We start from the raw sequence: 23,904 nt of genomic DNA on the forward strand, positions 1-23,904 counted from the left end.
TTACCACCTGCTCTTCATGGGACTCCCACTGAAACATCTTTCTCTACTGTAGTCTATTTAAAATCAGGCTGCACAACTGATCTTCCTTCAGCATTATGATTATGTAACCCCTCTTCATGTCACTTCATTAGCTTCCTGTCTACTTCTGCATACAGTTCAAGCTTCACTTCTCTACAATAAGTACATTTCCCACAGACTTTGTTATGTATTTTTGTCTAGACTAGACTAAGTTCAATGGAACAAGGACTGGTATTTATATTTATCTGAAATGGAGTAATATACTGCATCAATGAGTCAATACATCATAACAAAAAGAATGCAGTATCGAGTATGTGCCGTTTTTTCTTTAAAGTATTAAACATATTATGAGGACATACTCTATATTGCATTCTTTGTGCTATGATTTATATTTATCTGTACAGCGCTGCATATGTCTAGTAGTGATTTAGAAATGAATCATAGTAGCAGCAACAGCAGTAGCAGTAATAGTAGAATAGTAGTAGTAGTAGTAATAGTAGCAGTAGTAGTAATAGTAGTAATAGTAATAGTAGCAGTAGTAATAGTAGCAGTAGTAGCAGTAATAGTAGCAGTAATAGTAGCAGTAGTAGTAATAGTAGCAGTAGTAGTAGTCTAGTGTGAAATTCTTTTCCTATGCAGCTTACACCTTCACCGCCAATACCTGCCATCACATTTACATACAATTGACAAATTAGAGTATGGTCTCCAACTGACCAGTGAATGGCTAACAGTGAATCAAAAGAGGAATTGTGGGATAAGAAATCTTCCTGCCCTTTTGCTGCACCATCTATACTGTTAGAAGGAACTGTTCTACCTTTGAAGGATGACTCTGTGTTCTGGGAATTACTTTACACAACTTTCTGTTGTGAAGTCCTGCTTTGTTCAACTTTGTAAAATTCGCAAACTCCGACCCTATCTTTCCAGTGTCAAGTTAGAAACTGAATGGATTATTAACATTCCTTGTATGCAGGCCTTAAAGTTTCTGCTGTTTATAAGCTTCAAATAGTGCAAAAAAAATTGCAGCTCAGATACTTTATTATCTGAAACTCTATCATCACATTTCTGCAAAATTGTATATTTCTCATTGGCTTTCTATTTCTTTTAGAATACAATTACAAATTTGGCTTGTGTTATTAGATTTATAAGTAATTGGGGTCCCCAATAGTTGTCAAATTGCCTGGTTTGTTACATCGCTAAAATGATTATTGCTTTCTTCACATGAGATACTGCTACACCTTCCTGCAATTAAAAAGTCAGGTTTGATGAAACTAAAAAGAAAGCCTTCTCTTATATTGGGTCCCTCATTTTGGAACTTACTCCTTAATGATCTGAGCTCTATGGAGATTACTTGATGGTTCCTGAAACCTTGTAAGGCAGAGTTATTTGGCAATGCATTTGGCTAAAGGCTATATGCAGCTTTACGGTCCAGGCCATTTCTTTCCAGCAGTGGTTCCCAACCGGAAGGGAAGCAACCAAAGCGCAACCGTTGAGGAATAGAGCATGCTGTCCTTACCTCTGAGGAGCTCTGCACTAAGGCTCCTGATGTCTGAACCTCACTACCTGATCCCATGCTGTGAGGAAGACTGCAGCCTCAAGAAGACCAAACTGTTTATGGAAAAGAGGCAGGGAAGAATGCAGCTGACTGCCACAAGGAGTCTGAACCTGCCCCAAGAGGAGGAGAGAAAGCATGCTGCCACCAGCACTTTCAACAGGCAGCAACACGTGGGCAATGCCCCTGAAGAGCATTTCTGACCACGCCTATATGTGCTCTGGCTGACTTGCTGCACTGAGGGAATAGAAAGACCATAATTGGTGGGGGGGGGGGGGGGGCTGTCATAATGAGATCAGTACTCAGAAAGAGGTGGAGATGGGATCACAGGGAGGAGTGGGCGAGAGAGAGAGAGAGCATAGGTGTGAAAGCACTTGGAAAGGGCCTTAAGAGGGAGACGGGCGGAGGAAGAGCTATAAACTGCTTGGAACCTTATGAGATGCCTTAAATGTGCTCCTGCAACTTTTTGCTTTACTGAGATGTTTGCATTTACGAGTCACTAGAAATCGTAGCAGTACGATTAGTCCTGTTTTGATTTTACTGAGAGGTGTTGCATTCTTAGTCCTGTTGACTTATTTCAACGTTAAATCCTGTTCTACATTTTCCCTAGTTTAGTCCTGTCGATAGATATCTAGTTTAGTTCTTACTGAAGTCTTCTTCAGGCTTTTTTTTTTATCTTTCGCATATGTTGTACTCCACCTTGGGTAAATTGCTTATTCAGAAAGGTAGATAATAAATCCAAGTAAATAAATAAAAAACCTTGGTGGGAGGGGAGGAACGAGAGGAGCAGGGAAGGAACTGAAAGGGGACGAGGAGAAGAGGGAAAGCACTCAGGAAGGGGGAGGGATTGCATTTGGAAAAGGACCATGGGAGGCAGGGGCAGGCAGACTCAAAAGGGCCACTGAAGAAGAGGAGGAGGAAGGCAGGCATGCAGGAGGAGAAGCACTCAGGAAAGGGACAGAGGAGGGAGAGGACAGAAAGGAAGGCATTAAGGAAAGGGCCATGGGTGGGGCAAGGAAGGCAGGAGGGAAGGCACTTGAGGATAGGTCACAGGAGGGAAAGCACTCAGGAAGGGGACAGAGGAGGGAGAGGAGCTGGGCAGGAGGGAAAGCACTCAGGAAGGGGACAGAGGAGGGAGAGGAGCTGGGCAGGAGGGAAAGCACTCAGGACGGGTCCGTAGATAGAGAGGAGCTGGGCAGGAGGGAAAGCACTCAGGAAGGGTCCGTGGTGGAAGTGGAAAATAGCACTCATAAAAGGAGGGCAGGAGGGAGAACACAATTTATATCAGAAACAAGTCCTTATTTAATATTAAGTGTTATACTTTGCAAATGATTCTGAGTGCATAATTGTTGTTGCATGGATCCGTTTTTCATATGACATTTAACTGCATATAAAAATTAAAGAGATGCATGTGGGGGTTCACAACATTTGTGGAGGTTGCCAAGGGGTCCACACTGCCCAAAAGGTTGGGAACCCCTGCTTTACAGAATCTATATACCGTAGTTTCAGAATGGCGCCTTATACTGCTATAATTTAGCTTTATGACTGAAGTAATTTTTGTGTATGTTTTGGCTAGTTTATGTTATTTTATTTTTTTTCCTATTTGGTATATGTTATGTTCCATCCGATCAGGACAACAGCAGGCATCTCTCACAACTATCGCCGCCTGCGGGTTTCTAGGACGCTGAGGGAGGAGATTGCCATTTGGCAGGCTTTTCTGGCCAGTTTTAATGGTGTATCCCTATGGTTTCCTCCCCAGTTAACTGCTGTGATCTTGAGCTTTGGTGCTTTCTAGGGGTGCATGACGAGCTGCCCAATGACAGAATGGGAGGCATTGGGAGGGGGGGGGGGGGGGGCAGAATAACTCAGCATAACCTTTCTAGCGCTATTCCCCAGCGTTGTGGCCTTGCACGCATGGGGGTCTTCACTCAGGGATAAGCAGGTGTGGTGCAAATAACACAATAGTGGTTGAGGTTATCAGCTGTCACTCAGCTAAGTATCCTCCTAGAGCATGAAATCCTGAAGAACTGACAATAGATTATACCTGACAGTCAAAGCAGCAGGATCTTTCCAGGTGTATGGTACATTTCTACAGACGCTCTGGCATTCTTCAGTAAAGCTCAGAATAGGTTCGATGTTTGTACAAAAGGCTCATGGTTAAGATAATTTTGACAGGCTGGGTGCACAAGTCAGGTCTTATTCTCAATTCTTGTAAGTCACTCACACATGATCAACTCTTCTATAATGTGGCACACATAGCTCGGAGTGACTTTTTATATCAGAAGCTAAATCTAAGAACTTCAGGTAATGCTATATGGAACAAAAATATTCAGATGTGAAAGTTTACAAAAATAGACTATTGGGAAGCTCTGTTAACCTTATTAAAATGTGGGCAGATTTTCCTGAGCTCAAATTTAAACTTACCTCACTGGTCCGATACTATTGTAAAAGAATTTACTGCAGGATAAGAGGACAGCATAGTTTATGACAACAATCTACCTAAAAACTCATTAAAGTCTTTTCTCTCAGAGTGACATGCATTATCAGCAGAGATTAATCTGATGAGTCTTTAGGTGAGCTCCATTTTTAAAAATGCAATAACAGAGGGCTTTGTTGTCATCTGATGAAAATCAATTAGAGTAGGTAAGGCCACAAGGAAAACTAACATCACTCATCACCAGCCCCCCGGCAGCTGAAATGATTTGTCTTCCAAGCTTGGGTGATCAGGAGCTGTGGTAATATCACAGAGAAATTAATTTAGTTTCTATATTCTGGGCTCACTTTCCTTGTTCTGGAGGACCAATACACAAATTACTTTTAATCAAGGTTGATATGCAATTAATACCAAAGGAGGATCTTTGAAGAGTCATTCTTTTTAATTGACTTAAGCATTTTTCATCTGTGCTGTGTGTGTAAGCAAAAGGTTACTTAGATTATCTTACCTGCTAGATTCTTTGTCAACTACAAGACACTGCACTGAATGGCGAAGGCAATAGATTCCACCAAATACAGCACACATCCTATAAACACATTATAAAATGAGAAGAATCAATTATAAACTGGTTTAGAGCAACAGTACTTATCTCCCAAACCACAGGACAAAAATCCCCCTTCCTTACTCTTCCCAATTGGCTGGGAGTGGGTCACAAACTGATTGATATGTCAGTTATTTTGTAAAAGTCAAATGACAACAGCTATTACCATCCCACAGATCACACCTTGAATACTGTTTAATGAAATACTATACCAATGTCAGAATTATACAAAAAAAAGTTACATACCACCAAGATACTTTTTAATATTCCATTGGTAATGGAACATTTATGTAATCATACTTAGCACAAACACCTTCCTATTGTAGCATTAAGAACATTTACTGGTCAATTTTAAAACAAGCGTGCTTGCGCCCAAACATGTGCGTATCGGCGCAGAGATACGCTGGAATTTTAAATCATGCACTCGCGCACATGCATGATTTAAAATGCACCTCCCATCCATAAGTATGCTCCTAATTTTAAGAGACTACTCGAGCAAACCTACTTCATGTATCTTCCATAGGACTTTGCCGGCTTTAACGCCGGCACGTAAGCAGATTTTGAAACATGCTCACGCGAGGGACATTCCCAGTTTTTCCAATTGGCCCACCAGTTTGCCCAGTCAATCTCAAGATCTTCCTGACCTTCTGGTTCTTTATCCTGTACACACACCCCCAGTTGACTTGACCCCCCTCACCCTGTCCTGTAATCCTTAAAACATGAGATCTACAGATTTGCCACTCATCAGGAGCAGCAGTAAAGTCGCGTGGCTAACAAGCCGACCCCTGCCACGGCTTCCGATTTTAAAACACGGAGTTATGCGCGTGATGGCCCCACCCCCGTTATTTCTGGTACACACTCAGCTTTTAAAATCCATGTTGCATGCAAGCATTTTTGCACAAGCCATGCTTTTAAAAGTCAACCTCATGGTCTGATTTATGGGACTTTTTTCCCCACCAAAAGAAGAAAATGGAACAATACTTTAAATCAGTCTGAGCGACTAGCTTTTACACAAACCTATGAATGAATACTTCAATTTGTGAATCTATAGGAAAATAGTCTACTGTATTCCCTTTCAACAAACTACAAAAAAGTTGGAAAAAAGATCCTATTTGCTGAAATGATCAATCCCTGGATTTGTCCTAAATTACACAGTAAAATAAGCAAAATAAAAGGATTTTGTATATCATATTATGTGGAATCAATCTGGTAAGACAGGTCAGGCTGGCAAGCAAGGACTTGGTTCTTGGTATAGGAACATGGAGCAGCAAAAAAAAAAAAAAAAAAAAAATTGATTTGAAAAGTGTTGCTTGCACAAAAACGCCCACATGCACATATGCGGGCCCTGTGCGATCAACGCAGATTTTAAAAGCTGCGATTAATGCACGTATGTACTTGTGCGTGCGCCAAGAATAAGTAGCAAGTCTGCATAGATTGTGTTTTAGGGCTTACAAAAAAGGGCGAGGTCAACTGCGGGGGGTGCAGGATGAAGAATCAGAGGGATTTGGAAGATGTTGATGTTGACTGGGCAAACTGGTGAATTAACTGGAAAACATGCGGGAGCATGTTTTAAAATCTTCTTGCATACGTGGGTTAAAGCCCCGGCAAAGTCCTATGCAAGACACACGAAGTGGGTTTGCTCGAGTAATCTCTTAGAATTAGGAGCATACATATGTATGCTAGGCATATTTTAAATCATGTGCATGAATTAAATTCCAGCATATCTCTGCTTGTGTGCCGATATGCACACGTATGGGTGCAAGCTCTCTCGTTTTAAAATTGGCCTGAAAGTATTTAGTCATCACATTGCTAGATGAACAAAGCAATGATCCAGATGCTCAAACTTCAGCTACATGTTACTTGCAAAGACATCACAATAAACCTAATTGTCACAGAAAACTGTTTATGCCTTGGAAAAAGCTCTAATCATCTAACATTTGCTCCAACTCAGCTTGCTTATCTATCATAGAGATCCAGCAAGAAACACCCAGCACAGACTACATGTTTCTCAAGCCAGACATGGAATAATCCCTAGCCTATGGGTCCCCAACTCTGGTCCTCAAGGGCTAAAACTCAATCAGGTTTATGTATATATATATATATATATATATGGTTTAATGGTTTATTAAGTTTTATATACCGACACATCGGACAAACCTTCACATCGGTTTACATAATGTAAAAATTGGAAATACAATAGTCATAAATAGTAACAGCTAAGATTATATAAAGTAAAAGAAGAAATTTAGCTGTTAAAAGAAATAAAACCTAAAATTAATAAATACATATTCATAAAATTATTATAAAACACATTAAACTAAATAGAATAAAAGATCTAGAAGGTAACTCCTCGAGATGGTTAAATACTTCATTCTTATACTGTGTTTCCATATGTATTTTCCTTAAACTGTGTTTACAAATATATCATTCTTATACTGTGTGGCTTATTTCTGTCAAGGCTTGTCAACTGGTTCAAACTCTGCAAATGCTCGTTTAAACAGCCAAGTTTTTAGGTTGGCTTTGAATTGCTTTTTTTCGGTGGTAAGTCTCAGTGGTGTAGGTAAATCGTTCCAAAGTTTTGTTCCTGCAATTGATATAATACGTTCCCTTACCTGGGATAGTCTGGCCGATTTAATGGTGGGGACTGAAAGAAGGCCTTTGTTTGCTGATCGTATATATACCTCATACATATATATATATATATATATATATATATATATATGTATGAGGTATATTTGTCTACAATGGCGGCAACACATATACAAATAGGCCTCCTGCATATTCATTGTGGATAACAAGGTTGGCTAGGCCTACACCAGTACTGGTTTGTGAAATACTGGAAGAGTATACTCTATTTTTCAATTCAAAACGATGTAACAGGAGAATGAGCCCATTTCAAAGGGTTTCTGAAGTTTCACTTCACAACTTTGTTGGAGCTTAAACGGTTAGATATGCTAACCATTCTTCCTTGAGCCTTGAATAAAAAATAGAATGGCTAATGTGTTTGGAATGTGGAAATAAAGGTTAACAAACCAGCTCTAGGTGATGCATCTTCACTAGAGTCACATAATAAAAACAGTAACATATTCCAGGCTAAATCTAAAACAATCAAACAAATGGGTCTGGCTTTAATTAAAAACTGTCTCAAATAACCAGGCCTATACAAGCGAACTGCTTGTTAGATTATGACAGTAATGTGGGTCCTGTTTTCAGAGCAGTAAAGTTTTAAAATACAAGTGGGATGGATGGGCTTAGAAGAGAGGTTAGAAAACTGTGAGAAACAAACAGCAAAATTTACAGTTACCAGAGAAGTATGTCTGGTAATGAGTAAGGAAACCAATGTCCCTATTAAGTCCCTTTATGTTAGCTTCAAAGTGATTCTATTTAGAAAGTTCTTACTCACACTTATTTTCACAGATGGTGAATAAGCAACAAGCATCACATAAACAAAAAAAAACCATGAGACAAACAATCAGACAACTGAACATGTTCATTCAAATGTTTGAGAACACAGAGAAAATGCATGCAGTGGCTGGCAATGTCCACCAAAGTCCTTAAGAGACTTTTTTCAATGGTGAATATATGATTTATTCAAAAGTTTCAAAATGCAAATTGTTAAAGTAGTAAGAAATCCGAATGTCCCTTGACACACACCCGTGTTTCACCAGAAGATTAGAACAGGAGGGACTAGAAGGCAAGTGGCTCAGACTGCAAAGCAAACAAACTTAAAAATAATAAACTGGGACATTAGAAACAGAGTAGCAAGCGAAAAACGTTTAGTACATACCTGATGCAATACTTTCAAACAGATTCAAGAAAGCTCTTACAGAAAACAAGTGACCAAACTAAATTTAAAGGGAAAACAAGTCTGCACGCCAAAAGAGATGGTCACAGGCAATCAGCAGCAGCAGAAGGTGAACTAATCATAGGGACGGAAAGAATGCAAAAGAGATGCAAGGCCACGGGATAACTAAAGGGGCTAGAAAAACACAGACCATTCGATATCATGGGTTAGAGCCACCAGGTGAAAGAGTGTAGTCTGTGAATCCACCGCTGTTCACGACATGTTACTAAGTCAGAAAACTTTCCTCCTCTGGAAGGGGGATCCACCAATTCAGTCGTGAAAAACTTCAGATACTCAAGTGTGTGAGAGGCATCCTGCAAATGGGACAATATGGGTGCTTCTTCACATACCGTCCCATATACACAATAGATGTTCAAAGATGTGGGTCTTCAACAACCGGGAGGTTTTTCCAATGTCCAGTAGGGAGCAGGGACAGATTATAACATACTACTCCAGCGGACGTACAAGTTGATGAGTGCCAGAGAGGATGTGTCTTGCCAGATGTAGGGTATACAAAAATGGAAATAAAAAGGGACAAGGAACAAGCTGAACAATGCATGCATAGATGGTGACCCATAGATTGTGAAAAAGATAGGTTGGCAACGGGAAGGAGTTTCAAGTGGGCCAAACTGTCACACATATTTCTGCTGCAGTGAAAAGCAAAATGAGGGTCTTCATTAAAGATGGGATGCAAGTGCAAAATAGATGAGCAACCCTGACAACTCAATTCAAAAACACAAGTTATCTGTTCAGCTGATTAGGGAGATGACAGCCTAAAGAGGAGGTCCCTATTTACATAGAGTGCATTTAAATGCGCATTTCACAGGGAGGATACCTACATAAGAGAAAGTGGAGTGTCAGTTCTGGCCTGGGACATCATCTCCTCGCGAGCAAGGCACAAGCAACAGAGTCTAAAAAAACTGTCCGACAGGGATATTATCACGCAACACCCATGGATGTTGACTCGAGTAAAGCAATAGTACATTCTAGTCAGTTTCTTTACAGTAAATTGAGGTGTGAAGAATCCCATCGGTGTAGTAAATAAGGATATCCAAAAAAGAGATAAGAGTGGGGTATATGCAAAAATTAAATTGTAGATTGGGATCACGGTCATTCAGCCAATTCAAAAAAATAGCACACCTGTGCCTGTCCAGAGGAGGAAAATAGTCAATATAAACACAGCTAGAGTGGTATCATACATTTCAAAGAAGGGTAAACCCTAGATGCTTCAAAATTGTCAACAAAAATGGTCAGGAGCCGTAATCTTGCCTTTGATTTGTTGGCAAAAAACGACCCTGAAAGCAAAGAAATTCTCTGTTAATGCAATTCATGTAAGATCAATTAAAAAAAAAAGAAGTGGGTATTCGTGGACAGGGTTAGCGTTGTGATAAGACTGATTCTACCAAGGATATGGCCTCCCTCTGAGGAATATTAGTATACAAGGAAACAATATTGAGGGTCACAAGAAAAAATGAGTGATTAGGTATGGGGAATTCTTGTAGAATGGTAATCAAGTGGCTAGAGTTCCAAACATAAGATTGAACGAGAGGGCCAAAAGGCTTGCGGAATTTGTCTATAAACATCAACAAGGGTTCCAAGAGGGAGCTAATTCCTGATACAATCGGTCGACCTGGTGGGTTATCAAGGAACTTATGAATCTTGGGTAAAGTGTAGAAGGAAGGAACCACTGGGTTTTGCTCAAGAAGGAAGTCCGCTTCCCTGGAGATAAGAAAATGTCTATCAAGTCCTTTCTGAACCAGGGTCTGGATCCATGCATGGAGACCAGGAGTTGGGTCAGGTGGATTACCTTATAAAAATCAGTGTTGGAGAGTTGTTCCACTTTCGTGATATACTGTTGGCAGTCCTGTATAACAACTGCAACCCCTTTGTTGGCTGGCTTGATGATAATGCTGGAGTCCCTGAAGAGAGTAGCGATAGTTCTTTCACCTTTGAATAGATTAAAAAGATGCGTCTCGGTGTGGACTCCACAATGGTGAAATCATGAAGGACAAGGCATTCAAATGCGTCAATAAGAGCCTACCAGACAGAAGGGATCCATTGTGATTTACGGGAACCCACAGAGATGTCCAAGGAAGATGGAGAGAAGGCAAAAACTAACTTCATCTTTAACAATGGTAAAAACGGATGAAGATGTGCTTGTGTGTCAAGAGTCATACTATGTTGAGTGGACGCGCGCCAAGCCTATTTTATAAAGGGGGTGCACACTAGTGCATCTTGCACGCACAGACACCCGCAGCCTTCCCCCATTCCCTCTCCATCCCTTCCCCCCCCCCCCGACCTCTCTTACCTTTTGCACCTGCCGGCAGCCTGCCAGCACACAATCCTCCGACTCCGCTGTGCCGGAGGCCTCTGGCCCCACCCCTGGACCGCCCCCTTTTGTAAAACCCCAGGACTTAGACACATCGCCAGGCCTTTATAAAATAGGCCCGGCGCGCGCAACTCCTTCTACTCGCGTAAAGGTTTTAAAATCCGGCCATTAGTATTTAACCTATTGTCTAAACAACTGTCAACTGACAAGGAATGATTACTTTAAAGAGGCTTTTCTTTTGTCCCCTCAACATAGTATGACTCTTGACACACAAGCACATCCTCATCCATTTGTACCATTGTTAAAGATGAAGTTAGTTTTTGCCTTCCTTGGACATCTCTGTGGGTTCCCGTAAATCACAATGGATCCCTTCTGTCCGGTAGACTTTTATTGACGCATTTGAATGCCTTGTCCTTCAAGATTTCACCATTGTGGAGTCCACACCGAGAAGACATCTTTTTAATCTATCCAAAGGTGAAAGAACTATCGCTACTCTCTTCAGGGACTCCAGCATTATCATCAAGCCAGCCAACAAAGGGGTTGCAGTTGTTATACGCAATACAGCCTTAAACTCTTTAGCCTTTCCTCATAGGGGAGCTGTTCCATCCCCTTTATCATTTTGGTCCCCCTTCTCTGTACCTTCTCTATCAGAACTATATCTTTTTTTGAGATGCAGCAATCAGAATTGTATACAGTACTCAAAATGCGGTCTCACCATGCAGCGATACAAAGGCATTATGACATTTTCTGTTTTATTCATCATTCCCTTCCTAATAATTCCTAACATTGTTTACTTTTTTGACTGCCGTAGCACACTGAGCTGACAATTTCAATGTATTATCCACTATGACGCTTAGATCTTTTTCCTCAATGGTAGCTCCTAATATGGAACCTAATATCGTGTAACTACAGCATGGAATTATTTTTCCCTATATGCATCACCTTGCACTTGTCTACATTAATTTTCGTCTGCCATTTGGAGGCCCAATCTTCCAGTCTCACAAGGTCCTCCTGCAATTTATCACAATCCGCTTGTGATTTAACTACTCTGAATAATTTTGTATCTTCTGCAAATTTGATTACCTTACACATCATATTCCTTTCCAGATAATTTATAAATATATTGAAAAGCAGCGGTCCAATTATAGATCCCCGAGGTACTCCACTGTTTACCCTTTTCCACTAAGAAAACTGACCATTTAATCCTCCTCTCTGTTTCTTGTCCCTTAACCAGTTTGTAATCCACGAAAGGACACTGCCTCCTATCCCATGACTTTTTAGTTTCCTTAGAAGCCTCTCATGAGGGACTTTGTCAAATGCCTTCTGAAAAATCCAAATATACTACATCCACTGGCTCACCATTATCCACATTTATTAACCCCTTCAAAAAAAAAAATGAAGCAGATTTGGAGGCAAAACTTGTCTTGGGTAAATCCATACGGACTGTTCCATTAAACCATGTCTTTCTATATACTCTGTGATTTTGATCTTTAGAATAGTTTCCACTATTTTTCCCGACACTAAGTCAGGCTCACTGTCTATAGTTTCCTGGATCACCCCTGGAGCGCTTTACACGCATCATCCATGTGGGCACTGTTCAACATGCTTCTTTTGCCTATTTCCACTTTTATATATACCCTACATTTGGCAAGCTATATCCTCTATGGCACTCATCAACTTGTATGTCCACTGGAGTAGTATATGTTATAATCTGTCTCTGCACCCTACTGTATGCTGCAAAAGCCACCCAGTTATTGAAGCCCACATCTCTGAACATCTATCGTGTATACTGGGTGGTAAGCGAAGAAGCACCCATAGTGCCCTAGTGGAAGGATGCCTCTCACATGCTTGAGGAGCTGAAGTTTTTTGTGATTGAATTGGTGGCTCCCCCTTCCAGAGGAAGAAATTTTTCTGACTTAACATGTCGTGAACAACGATGGCTTCATAGACTACACTCTGTCACCTGGTGGTCTAAACCGTGACAGCGAATGGTCTGTGTTTTTCTAGCTCCTTTACTTATCCTGTGGCCTTGCACTTGTTACATTCTTTGCTGTCCCTGTGATTGGCTCACTTTTTGCAGCTATTGATTAGCTATGTATCATCGTGTGACCATCTCTGTTTTGGCATGCAGACTTGTTTCCCCTTTAAATTTAGTTTGGACACTTGTTTTCTATAAGAGCTTTCTTGAATCTGTTTGAAAGTGTTGCATCAGTTATGTATTAACTGTTTCAAGATGGAAGTCTGCATAAATATTGAGCAAGACTATCCCCTGAGGCAGAATCCAGCAAATGAAACAAAATAAGTGAATTTTATTTCCAAAGAAAATCATTAAAAAAAATTTAAAAATTGGTAATTTGGTCCTATGATTAGAAGTAAAGCAATGAAGGTCAAAGAGACCAGTAGTGCTTAACATGATGGTCCATTGGTGATAATATTGCAAACAACTACATTTAATGTGGATATAAAAGGGTGGTGTGTAACTTATTATGTACTAACCATTTTTCCCACTTGCTGGTCTTTGATTCTAGTGTCCCAGTGATTATTTTTTCACTTTTGTTTACTTTGCAGTCTGAGCCACTTGCTTTCTAGTCCCTCTCATTGTTTACTTCTTTAACAACTTGCATTTTGAAGCTCTTGAATAAATCATATATTCACCACTGAAAAATCAGTGGTGAATATATGACTTTGGTGGACATTGCCAGCTACTGCTTGCATTTTCCCTGGGTTCTCACCCTTTGGATGCATGTACTGTCACTCCAGGTATTGGATTTGCTTGTGCAATTCTTATGGTCAGGATACTAAAAGAGAACTTTTAAACTACCCAAGAACATATCTGAAATTCCAATAAGCAAATGCTTTAAAACAAACTCTTTACAGCTCTGAAAACAAGTACCATACCACGGGTCCCAATTCAATCTGCTAATTATTTGTCTACTTGGGCAACAGAATCCCGACTTCATTCTGCACTGATTGATGAATGAGTGTAACTCACAAAGGTTAGTCACAAAAATAAAAGTTACAGCATACAAATTGTTTATTGACATTTATTCCTTGAGACATAAAACCAAAGAAATCACTTAGTGCCATCCAATTGATATTTTTTTATTCTGGTTTTGCTCATTTCTGAATTTTCAGAAAAGATTATTCAAAATTAGACTGAAATATGGGAAAAGAGCAGCAAGATCTGCTTATGCTGTTCCTGGGTCCAGCAGTTAATTATACCAGTCTTCAATTTCATAACTGTTCTGTCATACAAAGATTAACATACAAATAGCAAGATTTCATCCTAATTTTCCATCTCTCTGTACATACAAAGCAGCTGCTGTGGGATGAACAGTGAACCTTTCTAGGTCCAACTTTTCAGTTAACAGATTAAATGTTAAAGTGATGATGTGTATTGTACTTTAAAGAGGCTGGTACTAGCATAAAATGATGATCTCCCAATAAATGGAAAGCTTCAGTTTCCAGAGGTCAATCAATTTCTCGATAATGCAAAAGTAGCAAAGAAACTGAAATGCACACTAAATGTACTAAAATCAAAAAGGAATGTATTGTATTCGTGTACACATACAGATAACTTACACTTCTATAAAGCAATGACAAAATAAAATGTTTAATACTTATCAAATGAATATTATAGTTTCTATATAGTTGCTACCAGTTGATAACAAAACTGCAGTAAAGGAGCCAACCCCTCTCCAGATAAGGGGCAGGGAGGCTACAACCATGGAGGTGCAACACCCCTAAAGCTGGGAATGCAATTTAAAAACTGGCTAGCTCGCCCACCAGCCTCTTTTCAGCAGGTTTTGCAGGCCTAATAGCTCTTGACTGAGTACCCTAGCTCATGGCATTGACATCACAGCCTAAGCGACAATGGTGCTATTTATGATTAACTCTCTCACTCGGGGTTTTTTCCTCATTCCTCCAGTTACGGAGCATTACTTCAGCCCCTTAAGGGACATGCGCTACTACTCTATGCTTGAGAAATGCTTGGTGATTCCCTTTTTGGTTAGGCAATTCAGGAGTGGCATGTTTACCCTTGACTATTATTGCATTCAGAACATAATGTGTAATGAACCCAATGGCTTTTTTGTGCTGGACAGACTCACGGAAATTTCAAATGGAGGCAACAGCATACATTGGTTTCAATATGCAATACCCTCCCCCTAGCTTTGGAGGGGCCATGCTATCTCTCCAGCAATATGCAGTATGTTTACAGCATTTTACATTGCTTAACCAAGCTGAATAAGGACATCGATAGTCCTTACAGGAATGAAGGCAATGCCATATGTTGGTGTAAATCTGCTTCCTTCCTCTATGACTTTGGGGACCGTGCTAGCTTTGCAGCAATTAGGCAGTATATTGACAATAATATGATCGTGTTAACAATTGGAACAAGGGCTTAGATGGCCTTCACAACTTTAGGCAGCATTAAGGGTTAGGATATGGCCACTAGAGATGTGAATCGGAACCAGAATCGGTTCGGATTTCAGTTCTGATTCACATCTCTAATGGCCACAGCTGGGTTGTGGGGGAGCCCACAGCAAACAAGGTGTCGCTACTGTGTGGCATGTGGCAAGGGTTGACCATGTCCTGGGATGCTCAGCAAGTACAATGTTTAAAAGTGGCTGGGCTGAGAATACCAAGTAGCACTATATTCCTGCTCTTAAGCTGCATCGGTTGGGTGAGAGAATAACAATTTGCCTGTCAGGTCTTCTTCTTTGAAGGCTGAGGAGCTTACCATCCAAAATTGTGTTGGCATAGCTTAATGAGTCAATCCTGCTCTTTAACAGACAAGAACACTGTTGCACTGTGGATAACTAGTCTGTAACGAATGGTCGAATTACTAGCTAACCAAAGGGGCACAACTTAGACAGCCCTGCATCCCCAATGGCAATTCATCACAACAGCATAATATTATAGAGCATGCCAATGGCAATTCATCACATCATGATACTATCACATATCTGAGAGTTGAAATTCAGTAGGTGAGGGCGTAGTCACCCCTAGGGATTTTGAGAATATATTTAGTAAGCAATGTTAATATTTAAATTGTGTACAACTGACCTATAGTGCACCATATCCATCCAATAAAAGATTTTTGTTGGTGAACAACGGTGTGGCAGAGTAGTTTAAGACAAATGCAATTTGAATGAGGGGAAAGGGTGGATCAAGGGGGAGTGACTGGTTGGGTTGATTAAAACTGGGCGAGAAGCAGCGACTGAACCTGAGACGGTTGTGAATACTGAACAGATTTGAAATCAATAGCTAAGTGAATTCAGCCACTGTTTTGTTTTTTTTTAACCCTTAGGATTGTTTGAATACTTGGCAGGAGGAGCACATATTTATTGATGGCACATGTAAGATAAAAGTAGTATTCCATTATAGGTGGTATACAGCAAGCTTGCTTATCATAAACAATGTTCTCTATAGATAGCAGGATGAATTAGCCATTGCATGTGGGCAACATCATCTGGAGGCACCAAACAGACCTCTATCTCTTAACTAGTAGTTTTAGTTCTACCAAGCATGTGCAGGAGTTCCTGCATGGTCATTGCCTCATGAGTCTCTTCAGTCCATACCAGAGCTAATCTAGCTAGGTAGTCAACTCTCCAGGGAGGTGGGTGGGTATTTCATGGCTAATTCATCCTGCTATCTACGGAAAGCACCATTTATAGTAAGCAAACTTTCTTTTTCCATCGATGCATAACTGAAGTAGCCATTACATGTGGGGAGTCCCAAGCTGAGGGTTGCAGCGGAGCATCTACTGAAACAGCAACCTGGACCCTACTGTGGAAAGCAGACTACTGGGTGAACAGGCTACACAGAACCACTTGTCCTAAATTACTGGCACTCTTCAAGAGACTGATCATACAGTAATGGGATACAAATGCGTGTACTGAGGACAAAGTTGCAGTTTTGCAGACATCCTCAAGTGAGTCAGCTCACAGATGAGCCACTGGTGCAGCCATGGCTCTAACTTGATGGGCCCTGATGGTGTCTTGGGTAACGCACCACTCTGTGAACTGTCGTTAAAGCACATTATTCTGAAGTTCTTGAATAAAATCTGCATCATGATTTAACAACTGTCTGGTTGCTTTCTGTGCTCACCTATTATCACATGCATCACTTTTTATATTCTGGACTTCATAGATGCATGCCCCTTGATGCCCTATTTGATTTCCCTGATGGTGTCTGCAATCAGAGACCTGCAAGAATATAGTAGTGCTCGATATAGTCTGCCATGTAGTTGGAAAATGCATGTTTGTTAATTGCTATGCCCAGCCTGTCAGAATTGGAAGAAATCAATGGTGGGACTCAGCGGCTGCCTAGGGCGGCGTCAGTGGACGGAGTGCCGTTGGGATATGCAAGGGTGCCATTTTCAAAATGTGAAAAATATGGGGGGGGGGGGGGGGATGAGAGAGAGAGAGTACACTGTAAGAGGGTGTCCATAACTATGTATCTATAACACAGGGTGGGTTTGGGGGGAGGGAGGAAGCAGTGTTACATTGGCCTGCCTAGGGCATTACAGACCCTTGCACCAGCCCTGGAAGAGACAAATAATTGTGAAGCCTGTTAAGGCCAAGTGCCTCAATCATAATAAGCCAAAGTTCCCTTGTAGTCCCGGGCAGGAAGGCGTTCCTCACATACAGGCTTTGCATGGCCTCAGGAAGAATTAGGTAACATGGTGGTTTGCATAATATGAAGAACTGATAGCACTTTTGGTAGAAAGTATGAGTATGTGGGAAGCACCATCCTAGTATGGAAGAACACATATAAGGCAGATAATGAAGTGAAATCCGAAGACTGTTTACTGTATTGGCTGTATAAGTATTTTGGAAATATCTACAAACTGTGTCATGCTTTGAAAATATGATTTAAATAAAATCTATGGCCCTTGTCCACTGTAATGAGAAGTGGACAGCTGTCATACAGTGATCAGTACAATTAATTGTTATAAAGTGGGTTTTATTTCCAATCTAATGCCCATCAGGTGAAAAAGGAGCCAAGAACTTGCTCCGTGATCGTTTTGGGTATATGGACACCACCTCTGCAATATTCACTAATCAAATCACTCACTCTGCAAAGGCTCTTAGTTTATATATTGATGTCCTCTATCACTAGTTTTAACACTTCACGGTGTACATCTCTCCATTTATTAATAGGTGGAATATTCGGATTATTAATTTATTTACATAAAAATCCATCACTATGGTTGCCCCCTGACAAAAGCTTAAAACGGTCGTCGATACAAGTTTTTCCAGGACAGATTTATGTATTTTTTCCTTGTTTGGTGAAAAATGTATGACTTGATAGTCTTCTTTTATTGATTGACTTACTTTTTATTTCAACAATTTTTCACCACTTTGTTTTTGGCATATAATCCTATTAATGCCTGTTCAGGATACAGTTTGATGCAACAGCATAATGTGCTAGTATGAAGTATGTTTTGATAAAGTTCTTTAATCCTCAAAATGTGTTAATTTTCTATATAAATCCCTATTTTAGTGGTCACTATATAGAGGCACAACTGTAACATAAGCTATTTTGTAAATGCAAACAGTATGAGAGATCCAATGTATAGTTTTACATTACATACTGAAAATAATGCTACCAATGATGATGAACAAGTGATAAAAACCTATTATCACTGGGTGGAAAGTTAGACCTGATCTTTTCGTAAAGTAAATATTTTAACAAAGAATTAATCAATCACTGTGTTAACATAACTCAAGGAAAAATGTTTGTCAGTATAATTTGACAAACTCTTCAAACAAATATCAAGCTACCGCTTGTCATAAAAATTATAAACACACATTCATGTTTAATATCATTTTGTACACATGAACCTTATTGCACTGAACTAGGATGAAACATTTTCCACAAATAATCCGCTGAATCAGTACTGCTAGTGCCCACAAATTACTAGTTATTTACCAAGGAAGAAGCACCCTGATCAATAAGCCCTAACAAATTAAATAAAAATATAACCGATCAGACCGGGGCAGATGAAATAGATATATTCCTTTGTATCGGCATTCTCCTAAGGACAGAGAACAAGTTAGTTATAAAACTATATACTTAGACGGTAACTTTGATAACCGGCCTGCGGGTGCACATGTACAAGTGTATGCCAGCTCGCGCCAAAGGACACAGCCAATTTATAATATATGCACATATGGTATAAAATAGGCTATATGCGCGTTCATGTTCGCATAATTTTATACGGATGCGTGCATGTGCACGCAAATGCCGTCTTTACCATGTAAATGGGGGTATTTTTTATTAACAATAAATCACGTGATCCCCGATATCGGAACTGAAGCGCTGTGGCAAATTCTAATGTAAACAACCTGAATGCCAAAAGTGCTCACAATATGTATAAGACATATGTTCTACCTTACTCCATTTTTTCTCCGCAAATTTCAGAGTTAATTTTATACCATTGGCCGACTTTAAAAATGCATCCAAACTTTCACACGCGACCTACAACTTCATATAGTCGAGGTAAAAATTTAAAAGATTTGTTAATCCACTCCTATTTACCCGATTCATCTACAGCTCCTGATTGTACCACTGGCGGGCACTGGACTTGCAACAAATGTTCATTCTGCAATCAAGCTATCACTGGCACTACATGGACAGACCTTACAGGGAAAATCCACACAGCTTATGATTATACAGATTGTGCTTCTACCAATGTAATTTACATGCTACAGTGTCCATGTCCCCTCCTTTATGTAGGTAGAATTAAGTGCTGTATTAAAACTAGACTTACGGAACATCGTAGCTGTTTAACTACCTCTAAACTTCAAGCCCCGATTGTATCTCACTGTATTCAATATCATCACAGCTTTCAAGATATTAAATGGCGTGTCACTGAATCAGTTCACATCAATCCAAGAGGTGGTAATGTTAAGGCTATTCTCAATCGCAGAGAGCAACAGTGGATCTATAGATTGAATTCAGTCTATCCTAATGGCTTAAATATCGCTGTCGAGTGGTACACATTAATTTGATTACGATCATTGATGTCATTAATGATGACACTTCTGCATGTTTATAAGGCTGGCGTTTCTGGCACTGTCACAGGAAACAGAATGTGGGAACGCCATATTTAAGCTTTAAAAGACTACAAATACAGTAAGTTCATCAGCTGCTTAAATTCAAGAGATTTTGTCTACCTGAATTCAATTGATTGTATTTTTATATTCTTGATATTTTCACACATAAAGCTTTAAGATAATATATATCTTTTCTACTTCTTAGACGCTGATATTTAGCCCTTGATAAAGAAAAGCATCGTTCGAAACATGGACCCATGTCGGGCGTGTTAAGAACGGCTTCAAAACCAGCGGTGACTTTTAAGGCAAGTTACATTCACTGAGCAAATTTGAAAACTCTTAAAAAAAATATATATTGTCATTGACATTGACCGATGATTAAAAATAAGGCGGAGTCAGACAGCATCTCGCTCGTACAATGAAGCCTATTATGACTGGTCAACTTTAAAAATAAGCATCTTTCACATATTTGTGAGCACTTTTGGCATTTGGGATTGTTTATTAGCCATACACACCAGAGCAATTACCAGTTCCCCCAATTCGTTCCCAGTTTGCCCAGGTAAAGGATAGGACTTCCTAACCCCCCCCCCCCCCCCCCGTTAGTCTGTTAGCCCCTCCCCTTAAAACCCCATTGACCAGCCTAGTTTTTTTTGTTTTAGGTCTTACACACCATCCATAGTAGAAATAAAGTTACTCGGTAGAGGATCCCGGCCCATGCTTGGGTGCGTATTTACACTCTGGTTTCATTCATAAATCCTGGAATGCTCAGCCGCGCCTCTTTTTCGTGAAAAAAATTGTGCGCACATACCAAGAGATACACGCATATGCGGGTGCCTTTTAAAATCTGCGTGGTGCATGCCGGCCTGACTTCTGGGTGTATCTCCTGGCTTTGGCACACTGCAAGCTTTTAAAATTCACCTTTAGACGTGTAGAGCCAAAAAAATGTTAGGGGTTTTTTTTCCCCCCATTTTTGTTTTTGTGAACACTAATTGAAAAAAATGATAGCACATCCTTATTATTCACTAATTCCTTTGGAGAGATGAGGAAAAAAGAATGGAATGATACAATCACAACAGACAGCGTGCACCAAACATGGAGCTCTGAAGAAAGCTGAAGTTTGGGGTTCTTGGCTAAGGCTCACTGCTTCAAACATTCAGCTAGGTTTTTTGGGTTTTTTTTGGGGGGGGGGCAGGGGTATCCCCTGGGTAGTTACAAATTCAAGTTCATTAGTCCTATACCCTCGGTTGAAGCAGGTTTAAAAAACAAAACCAAAAAAAAAAAAACCACCAGGAAGAAACTATCAGGCTCCCTCTACCTCATAAAATAATGCATTGCATTAGTTGAATTTGGCTACAATGATTTCTTTTTTAAAATCAAAATGTGTTCCTACATAAAAATCTATTCCTCATTCATTATGCAGTAATCAGAAAATCATAGAACTTAAAAAACTTTAATGTGAAATTGAAATGGCTCCTTTTATGTTATTAGCCAAAACATTCCTTAAGCAATACCTCTGCCTTGCTGCTAGGCATTAACCACAAAGTGTTTCACCTGACATGAGGCACTGAATCTGAGCCGTTCATAATGGCAATATCCCATCTCAAACCATACAAAGAATAAACTATAGTTATATCACTGAATCTTCTACCGTGTATAAAGCACTGCTCCAAAGCAAATAAATGCTATTGCGCAAAGCATGGAACTTACTTGAGGCAAGGAATGAGAAATGACCAATCAGCCCTGCCTGGATGCAAGACAACATAATGAACAAGATACAATGCCAGCTACCTATTCAGATTTGATCACCATCAATAATACAAGAAATACTCTTACCATAAATTTATACGAAAGATGATGGTGAAAATTAGTAATTTAGACACTCACAAGACTATATATTCCTAGAATTCTGTTACTGTGAACAGAGCCATACACAATAAATAATAGACCTACAGGATCCCAGGTCCCAAGAGCTCACCAGTCTGTGCTGAAGACGATTAAATATGGAGTTTCAAATCATGATCCCTAGTTCTACAGCTTCTGTGAGGTCTTACCAAAGATCTGTAAAAGGAGATGATAATGGCACGGTACAGACCTTTGGTGAGGACTCATATGAGTACTGTGTTAGTTCCGGAGACCGTATCTCAAAAAGAATAGAGACAGGATGGCAGCGGTCCAGAGAAAGACAACCAAAATGGTGTGCAGCCTGCACCAGAAGAGACTGGACGACCTAAATATGTATAACCAGGAGGAGAAGAGGGTCAGGGGGATATGAAACAGACTTTTAAATACCTGAAAGTTATTAGTGATACACAAAAATCAAACGTTTTCCGATGGAAGGAAAGCTATAGAACTAGGAAGTAATGATATGAAACTCCAAGGAGATTGCCTAAGGATCAATGTCAGCGAATACATCTTCATGGAATGGGTGCTGGAAGCATGGTATGTCTTCCAAGAAGAGGTGATGAAGATGAGAATGGTAATGTAATTCAAAAGAGCATGGGATAAACCCTGTGGATCTCTAGAGACTATAAATGATAGAAATGAAGAAATGGGGGTAACCTATGTTACTTTAGGTGTAACATTTCTTTATGAAGCGGCAGTTACTACCCTAACAGAAGGCCTGGGGGTAACCGGCACGGAGTGGCAGTTACTAGGCAGACTGGATAGACCACTTGGATTTTTATCAGTCGTGATTTACTATGATATTAAACACTATGAGCCTGCAAGGCATTTTACAGAATTAAATAAATATTATCTTTCATGTCTTCACACTATTATTTGCCACCTCGCTGTACATGCACTGGGTCACTGAACCCTGCTAAATCAATGTTTTAAATTAGCTATTTTCTTAGACTATGCTACATAGTTTGTAGTTCATTTTTGGTCACAAGCAGTAGAGACACTGATAAAGACCCATTCTGTGTTTTTCACTGTCAGGCCGATGCAATCCAGTGCGCTGCAGACAGCACATGGATCAACATGCGATTGGATACGCATCCATAACCCTCTATGCGAAACAGGGGTTAGCACATTCAAAACGTGCATCCAACTGAGCGCGTAGCTAATAGCCTCAACTACATGTACTTGATGAGTGCTATTAGCTAATTCCTGTGATCCAAAAAATTTCTCGCGGGGCCAATGCACCCTTGAATTGCGGCATATTTTACGCCAACCCAGGGCGTGCTCAAGGGTGCATTGTAAAAACCCAAAATTTCTGCTTTCTGTGATCCCTCCTACTAGTATCGCGGCGATAGTAAGTTAAGAGAGACCACCAAACGCAGAATCATTAAAAAAAAACAAAAAACAAAAAACTGTTCAAGTCCAGGGCGTGTATATTATGGGTGTATATTGAGCCAGTAACAGGAGAAAATTGATGCTTGTACTGAGCATCCATTTCCTAACCCACTGACAGCCACCTTTCCTGGGTGCCCGATGCAGAGCATGTGCTAGGGACGCACAATTTCCCCTAGCGCCTCCTTTTTACCACGACAGCTAAATTTAATAAAATCAGGAGCTTGGGAGAGGTGGATCAGCATGTGTTAGGAGACTGAGTGCCTGTTTTACACGCGCCCATATTGCATCGGCCTGTGTATCCTTTCGCCAATCAACTCCAGCATGAAGTCCATTGCAGCAGGAATACAGACACAGCAGAAAGGTGGTGTGCAGGCAGTGGGTCTTGGAGCATTCAGTACAATGGATACCTCTGAGAAGCTCAAATGCAACTCACTCAAGTGTTCCAGGACTGAAGCCTGGCACATAATTAGATGACTAAATAGATACACATACACTAGAAAATATATCTTGGAGACTGATGCAATAAGAGGTGCTGCATACAGTTTAATTCACAGTTGTGTGCCTAACTTTACTGCCGATGCAGCAACAAGCCTTGCAAACAAAAAATATATGCATAGAACTGTGCGCGCTCCTTAGTGCCCTCGCATGAAAATCCCATGCTAATGAAGGCATTAGCTGTTATCCCCAGAGCACAGAGGTATGCTGGCTTACATCATGTTTTCTTAGTGCTGGAAACAACTCCTATTCCGAGGTGAGGTGAAGTTTCCAAG

At 40.3% G+C, this 23,904-nt stretch overlaps 1 protein-coding gene across 1 annotated transcript in view; it reads right to left on the minus strand.

Annotated features, from left to right (window-relative positions):
- The window catches only part of CHM (CHM Rab escort protein), a 343,986-nt gene that overhangs the window by 198,861 nt on the left and 121,221 nt on the right, over nucleotides 1–23,904 (minus strand). The window contains exon 9 of the mRNA XM_029606587.1: nucleotides 4,510–4,587. Within this exon, the coding sequence (XP_029462447.1) occupies nucleotides 4,510–4,587 (78 nt within the window). The remainder of the gene's footprint in view (nucleotides 1–4,509; nucleotides 4,588–23,904) is intronic.

The sequence above is a fragment of the Rhinatrema bivittatum genome, chromosome 6, assembly GCF_901001135.1.
Source record: "Rhinatrema bivittatum chromosome 6, aRhiBiv1.1, whole genome shotgun sequence".
NCBI lineage: Eukaryota > Metazoa > Chordata > Amphibia > Gymnophiona > Rhinatrematidae > Rhinatrema > Rhinatrema bivittatum.